A 7994-nucleotide genomic window follows, 5' to 3' on the forward strand; every position below is an offset into this window, starting at 1 on the left:
CATGCTTTTATAGCTTCCTGGTCATTACGTCACCCGCCCGTGACGTCTCGCCCATCTATTGGACTGATTACACACGAGGTTCAGAGCCGGTCACGCTGAAGGGCGTTCCCGAAGCGTCCTCCAACGCAGCGTCTCATTCCCTCGAGGAACCATGGTTACATACGTAACCTGAGACATTTGTGTCCATCAATTAAAGCAGTGCATTGATATAGAACGGTGATTAAACTGACTTGGAACTACCTGTGCATTAAACGATTTTAACGCATACCTGCCTGCAAATCAGAATCGAATATTTAGACAGACCATGGTATAAATTACAATAACATATTATGTTATAATATAATATTATTGTAATATATATTGCACATCTTTTGCAGTTTTGCAGCATGATACAAAGTTTTAAAAATGTGCAGCTCAAGTTTTGATATGAACTTTTTAAAAACTGTAGACCTTGCGTGTTTTTTTTTTCATTCTACTACTTTAGGAATTGGCTAAAATTGCGTTTTTAACCTATTATATTATTATTATATTATATTATATTATGATGGTTATTCATCATTCTGTGCTAAAATCCTCACAACATTCTGTTATGTAAGAGACCATTCACACAGAAAGCATTTTTCAATTCCATTGCAATGTTTCCAGTTGTTTTCCCAATTGATTTCAGCTTTTAAAAAACATCTCTAGACCTTACTCTTTTTTTCTTTTTTATTTTCACTGCCCTGCATCTCGTGTTTTTAAACACAAAAACACATTCTATATCTTCTAGCAGAAGTATACCATTTGGCTTAATAAAATAAGCTTTTAATAAAAGTATTATATTATATTATATTATATATTTTATATTTTATATAACAGCCATTTCAAATACTCTTCTTTTTCTAGATTCTGCAACAGAACCATTTGGAGAACAGGCTGAGGTGACTATGCGCACCAACTTCTGGGGAACTCTGTGGGTTTGTCATGCTCTTCTGCCGATACTTCGACATAATGCTAGGGTGGTCAATGTGTCCAGCTTTGTTAGCAAGAAATCCCTTGACCAGTGCAGTCCTGAACTACAGGCAAAGTGTGTGAATACATTTATATAATAAGTGATAAAGTGAAGTACACAGCATGCTGAGTATTTAATTTGTTTTTATGTTTATCTTTGGACAGATTCCGAAATAAAGATTTGTAAGAGGAGGAGTTGTGCCTGCTGATGGGAGAGTTTGTTCAGGCTGCACAGGCAGGGGATAATACGGCTCAGGGCTGGCCAAACACTGCCTATGGCACCACCAAGGTAACAAACATCTTTATTTGTCCCTGACATACTAAGGTGTCTGATTTGTTAGGTAGTGTGTTTTAGCAATAAGCAGGCCCAAACTAAACGTGTATTTGTTTTCTGTCTTTTTTAGATTGGTGTGACTGTGCTATCAAGGATCCAGGCTCGAGTTCTTACCGAGACAAGGCCAGGTGATGGTATCCTCCTGAATGCTTGTTGTCCAGGATGGGTGCGAACTGACATGGCTGGACCGAATGCTACCAAGAGTCCAGAGGAAGGAGCAGAAACGCCTGTTTGTCTGGCAATGCTGCCTGAAGGAGCCAAAGAGCCGCATGGACAGCTAGTGTGGGACAAGACTGTACAGGAATGGTAGCGTGAAGAACAGGCGTCATCAGTTCATTCCATCTGAAAAGAATGTAATGATTACATCTGGAAGTGACTGACTTTTCCAAAATATACTGACATGCTTACATGAAAACAATACTGTAAATTTTGACTTCTATGACATTAAATTACATTTAAAAAAGCTCTGACATGTACTTGCCACAGTTTTCTTGAATGTAAATGAATGAATTATAGGGAAGATAAGAGCTCTCCATATCTTATTTTCAGTATCTGTTCGGTTTCTAGGTAATTTTGTTTATCTAGCTAAGATAAACAGAAGATATTGTTCAGATTTACCATCTGAGCAATCCGAAATCTCTGTATACATTCCTATTTTTTCCATTGCATATTTAGTTTGCCAAAACATTTGTGAACTTGTGCTCTTAAATTGTAACCATTCAAATGATTTGTTGTAAGATTGACTGCCTTCACATTCTTCATGCTCAAAGGTTATTTCTCCTTAAGTCATGTGCTTATTTTAGGATTCTCAAAGCATTCGATAAAGAAATATTTACTGTATTATGCAACACTGATTTTTGTGCTCTGCAATTCATCCACAGTCATACCCACCTCAACACTTATGATTACATGAAGTAAAACCATAGACTGTATAAAAACGAGTAAAACACCAGTGATGTTATGCAAGCTTTTCTTGGTGTAAACTCTGCTCTTGAGAAATCAAAGCCATCATAAAGCAATCTGTAAAACAATCCAGCTAATAAACTGGTATTGTAACTAGTACTAAAAGGTACAGTATCTTAAACCTTATTAGCCAGCAGAAAGTAGGCTAGTTATCACTGCAGAGAATGTAGTATAGGCTTTTTGTAATGTATCTGAACTACCGGTATTACTCTACCAGCTGGCAGATTAAAGTTTGGCATATGTAATAAAACACTGCAATTAGCTCTGGTAATCAAATCCCCACTCTCAGCATCATTAAACTAAAAACCATCTTGTTGTTTGGATCATGCTCACAATATTGCATTACTGAAGTCAATGATGTTTTCATTGAGAAACAAAAACAAAGATTATTTATTTCACTTTTTACTTTTTAAATAAATAAATATATGTATGTATGTTTAGTGGCATTAAAATAACTCCCCATAATTACTTGGAAAGCAGGCTAAGGCAAGCGCTCTCAGTTCTGAACTGTAATGAAATTGTATGGTACATATGTATCCAATAGAGTGCGCCATAGATATTTGTATAAATGAATTAACATGAGGGCAGGAAAAGCCTGCAACACAATCCCTTGCATTGCAAAGTGTAATAATTATTGGAGCTGAAATTGCATGTTGAAAGCTCAGAATGTCAGAATATCTTTTATTAACAAACATCTAACCACTTTAGAATCATGTCGAAGAACCTGTATTCATTTCCATTCATTTGTGGAAAATGCAAATAAAACTAAAATAGCTTCACTCCAGTTGTTCCACTAGATGGCAGCATAGGACAAAAATCTAAAGAATATCCTCAAACTACCTCTCCTGTTGGGTAGTTCCTGGGATTCTGTAACATTTCTGTCCCTCAGAGTTTTTGAAGTGGTGGTTCACCATAAATGAAGTATTAAAAGCTTTTCAGAATACTTTGGTATGACCATTATAATGAATAAAAATAATTACTGCATTTAAATATTTTTAATCATAAAATAATCGATCTTATTTCTATTTCTATCTTACACCAAACATTTTGTCATGTCCCTGAGGCAATTCACTGAGATTTTACTTAGAAAATTATTAACAAAATGTGCACAGTGTCTATAGTTTTTGGCAATAATGTAAGCATTTATTTATGTTCCTTTCTTTCTTGTGAAAAATATTTTACTAAAAAAAATGCAAGATATTTTATTAAAAAAAAAATAAAATAAAAACTTTAAAGTTATTTCCCTTAGTATGAACTCAACCTCGTCACACTAACCATTCTAGGCATATAATAATTTAGACTCCACCCATGTGATATAATTTATCCAAAACAACGTCATTCAGGTCTCTTTAATAGTGGTGCAGAAAATGGTAGTCAGGGAGGGTACAGTCAAGCTTAACAACTTTACCTCCTGTCACATAAACTTAAGCTGGAAAAAAATTTTTTTCAACATTTAATTGTAATCCATAAGTATATACAATATACTTATTGTATTGCTGCCATATGTCTGCTCTCCTACACTACATGAGGAGCAGTGGCCGATTTGAGAGAAAAACCCCACTCAACCCCGACACAAATATATAGATTTCTCATTGTTTCTAGATTGTAAACTCGTGACAGAGTTATTTATTAAATTTATTAATGATTTAATTAAAATATATAAAATAGTCTTGGTTTCAGTAAATATATAGCTACTTAACAAAATCATGAAAACTCGTATTTTTGTTATAAATACAATATTTGATGTAATATGTCCACTTAAACTTTGACAAGCATCCTACATCAGAAATTGCACCCACATTAGTCGCAAAAAGACAGTGCTGGACATGCAGATATGTTGACCCAGAAAGAAGGGGACAATATGAGAGACTGAAAGTTCAAATTGAAGGCAATGTATCCCTTACCTACTTGTCACATTAACATTTTTTGGAAAAAAAATAGGGAAGCCAAGGATGAAAGCATTTCTTTCTGATTACCATCTGACATTTTAAGGACTAAAACAATAAAATTGTGGTTTTGGTTAAACATCTAAATTAACAATATATTTTTTTTTACAAAAATAAAGAGACCATATACACACATTTTGTCTATTTTTAACTTCAGTCTCATCAAAAAAAAATAAGATCATATTATCATTAAATTGCTGTGAGGGACACATGTATGTATGTATGTGTGTGTGTGTGTGTGTGTGTGTGTATATATATATATATATATATATATGTATAGCAAACTGGTATATAAACATAATTCATCAGAATTAACTGGCTCTAATTCTGTTATATTTTCAGTAACGGTAAAATAAATTACATAAAATGCAGTAATCTACCACACAGTATTCAAATTTTTAATTCACTTCCTTTATAAAAACAAACAACAACAACAAATAAAAAAAGCCTTGCCAGCTGTGAAGCCACAACAAAATAGCTGGCAGGAAATTGTCTTTCCTGAACACCTGTAACAAATGTGGATTCTGGGAAAAACAGAGCAACAACACGCACTAAAAACATTCAGTGGTGATCACAAATTCAGTGTACGGCAATAAAATGACACCAACAGCACAGACTTTCGAAAACCTGAACTACATTACAGCGTTGCTTACTTTTGGAGCTAATACATTATGATATTAAAACACTTTTTTCTGTGTTTTCAGAGGGATTAATTACAACAACAACAAAAATAATTTTAGAAAATAATTTAAAATAATTTGCAAGCACATATTTAAAAACAAGGAAGGTTTTTCAATGTCAACAGCATAATTAAGTAATAAGTAAGCAATGCTTGTTAACCTGCAAGTATATAAACAGTCTGCCGAAAACAGAACAGAGAAATATCATATTCCACTTAATACAGTAAACATGTGTCCAATAGTTTTTATATGCAAAATTTTATTCAGAATAATCTACACCTGAACTGTGATGAAAATTTTAAGTCACAATTTGATTTTCTGCTAAATAATAGTTAACACCTTTATATCAAACAATGAATATTACCACTTTTATGACAACATGCACAGCATATGTAGAGTGTTATTCTCAACATAAATGTACAACAGTATAAGACAATCAGTACATCTAAGTGTGGTACAGTGGAGTCAAGTAAAATGAAAAGGACAAATTGACCAAACAACAGGAATAAACTAGTTCCCCTCAGAAAATATTGGGTTACAACTGCCTCAAAATGTTCCTCTCTTGATTTTGCTCATCAGCAACACTTGCAGGTCTTCACAATCATATTTGACAGTTGTTCTACCTGGGAAAAGTTATAGTGAGCATTATTTAGATGATATTTCTGTTGACCACTGATGAAAGTGACATCAAAAACAAAATCTATTCTGACCTTATGTTGCCGGCCCACATAGTAAAGGATGGGCAGTGGGTCTAGAACCTGAGGTACACAGCAGGGTTGAGCAGATGCACCAGGATTGTGATGCCTATACAGCGCAAGAACCTGTAGGCAAAGAAAATCGGACAATATCAGACCCATATTTCCAGTCAGTCCAGTTCTAAAACATTTCAAAGCATCTGTCAGTCCTGATTCCTACCTGTGAGTACTTATTTTCTGAAGTCCAGACGAAAGAGCAAGAGCCAGTGCAATAGTTGGCATAATAACCAGAAGGTTCATGTATCCACTTCCAGCCCAAGTCTTTGCGGAAGTCAATGTACAGACTTCTCACACAGCAGCCGTCAGACTTACTGCATTTAACAGGAAGATGGCACACTGTAAGGCTTTTGATATAGAAAGAATAAAGAATATCAATTTTACTTTATGTCGACTCATAAAAGGCTCACTCGGTACAAACTCGATCTGTTTCAGTTTGACGTTTTCTGCGAGATTTTGATGAGCTGTGGCCATCAAGAGGAAGTGACATTACCAAAATGTGAGGCCTTGGCATATGTTCTGCTAAGGTTTCTGTATCACCTCTTACACGAAACAAACCTGCAAACACAAAGAGCAATATTAGCTTGTTCTATCAACATCAACACAGGATTTTCATTTTAATTCACAAACCTGCTATTTTGAGTGGAAATGTCTTCTGAGGTTCACAGTTATCCCCCATCTTCAATTGAAATCCTTGCTCTGCCTCTATTAAACAAATTTTAGAGAAAGTTTTATTTTAGTTTTATTATGTATACATTGCATATATGTAATAACACTTATTTTAAACAGATACATCACTCTTACAGTGCCAGTGTTTTCTGTAATATAAAAAGTAAAATAATCATCTGAAGATTAAGCTTCAAAATGTTGATCATCATCCTCAGGATGTCATGACGTAAATATTTTTACAATTTTATTTATTTATTTATTTTCATAATTATATTATTATTAAAACGGTTGCAATTTTTCAGCCCTGTTAGAAAAGTTTTGGGACATGTCTAAATACAGGTTAAAGCCCTGATTTGTGTGTTTCTTTGTTCCTTTGTTTTTTCTAGCAATAAACATTACATCCTGATTTGTGTGTTTGTTTTTTTCAGATCAACATGAAAATTAAATAGATAAAATCTTTACATTTTAAAGATTAAAATGTAAATGCAAAAAGAACTACACCCGAAAGACTAACAAGTTTGTAAATTCTGCACATTTTAGTTTGCAGCAGTGTTATTTTAGTATTATGTATTAGTATTATTATTTAATAATATTTTGATCTAGTTTTTATTTTTATATTTTCCATTTTATTTCATTATTAATTTAATTAATAATATACATTTTGTTATGTGCCTTTGTCATTTTATTAGTTTTCATTAGGTTTTTATATTTCTGTTTAGCTTTCATTTATTTTTATTTCAGTTTTAGTAATTTTAGCACTTCAAAAACATTGTTTTTTTTATGACATATTTCCATTTTTCAGCTCATTATTTCAATTACCACAAACTATTTTAAATATGATTTTTAGGTATAGTTAACAATAACACTGTGTTGCAGTTATTAATAAACATTACCAATAAATAAAAATGTGTTTATCATTATTTGATTCTTAAGTGATGTATGCAATCAATTCAGTTTGTGTAAAAACTGGAGTGAAAATGGAATGAGACAATTTTAAGGATTTTTCTGTAATAGGGAAAAGTTATGCGGTAAGGTTGAATGCGAAATGTGGGACACCGCTAAATTCAGATTAGAAACCTAAATAAAATACGTTTTTTTACTACAATAAATTTAACAGATTATATGATATTTAAGATTTTAATGATTAGATACAGTTGAGTTGGTCATTTGATGTGTTTTAAATTAGCTACTTTCCATGCTAGGTTAATTTGACATTAGATGGTAGTTAGTTTCTCACAAAAACACACATGGTCCCATTTGGCAGGCAGCACTGATTCTCACCATTTCTCTGCAGCCAGTCCTTCAAGGTCTGCGTCACATCAAACGATAGCCACTTGCTTGCCATTTGGTCAGAAATAAAGCGTGATTCCAGGTAGCGCGACTTGTTCCCTGTGACCCGATACAACTCCAGTCTCTGCTCTGAACCAGGAACACCTGAAACATCTGTGATGCGCAGACGGAGCTCCACCTGGGAGATTGTGCGGTTTAAACCCAATGTGTGGCTTATATCTGTGATGTTGAACCATAAGAACTTGTCTGAGGATTTATCCACTGGTGATAAAATAGAAAGCAAAAATGTTGGAAATATGACACTGTTTGAATGGAGCACAGAAAGGAAAAAGTGGAGAACAAAGGATGTTTTTTGGGGGGGGGGGGGGGG

General features: G+C 33.8%; 1 protein-coding gene and 1 pseudogene across 2 annotated transcripts in view; one reads left to right on the forward strand and one right to left on the reverse strand.

Moving 5' to 3' along the window:
• LOC107703453 (carbonyl reductase [NADPH] 1-like) overlaps positions 1 to 1722 on the forward strand; it is a 9468-nt pseudogene extending 7746 nt beyond the window's left edge.
• A 2908-nt stretch (positions 1723 to 4630) lies between these two features.
• LOC107703499 (transforming growth factor beta-1) overlaps positions 4631 to 7994 on the reverse strand; it is a 5789-nt gene continuing 2425 nt past the window's right edge. For both annotated transcript variants that reach the window (XM_016506123.1, XM_016506124.1), the window contains exons 3-8: positions 7616 to 7885; positions 6296 to 6370; positions 6076 to 6223; positions 5829 to 5979; positions 5624 to 5734; positions 4631 to 5536 (exon numbers count right to left, since the gene is read on the reverse strand). In XM_016506123.1, the coding sequence (XP_016361609.1) occupies positions 5489 to 5536; positions 5624 to 5734; positions 5829 to 5979; positions 6076 to 6223; positions 6296 to 6370; positions 7616 to 7885 (803 nt within the window). In that variant the 3' untranslated portion in view covers positions 4631 to 5488. The remainder of the gene's footprint in view (positions 5537 to 5623; positions 5735 to 5828; positions 5980 to 6075; positions 6224 to 6295; positions 6371 to 7615; positions 7886 to 7994) is intronic.

This window comes from Sinocyclocheilus anshuiensis, unplaced genomic scaffold (genome assembly GCF_001515605.1).
Source record: "Sinocyclocheilus anshuiensis isolate Anshui unplaced genomic scaffold, SAMN03320099.WGS_v1.1 scaffold330, whole genome shotgun sequence".
Classification (NCBI taxonomy): Eukaryota; Metazoa; Chordata; class Actinopteri; order Cypriniformes; family Cyprinidae; genus Sinocyclocheilus; species Sinocyclocheilus anshuiensis.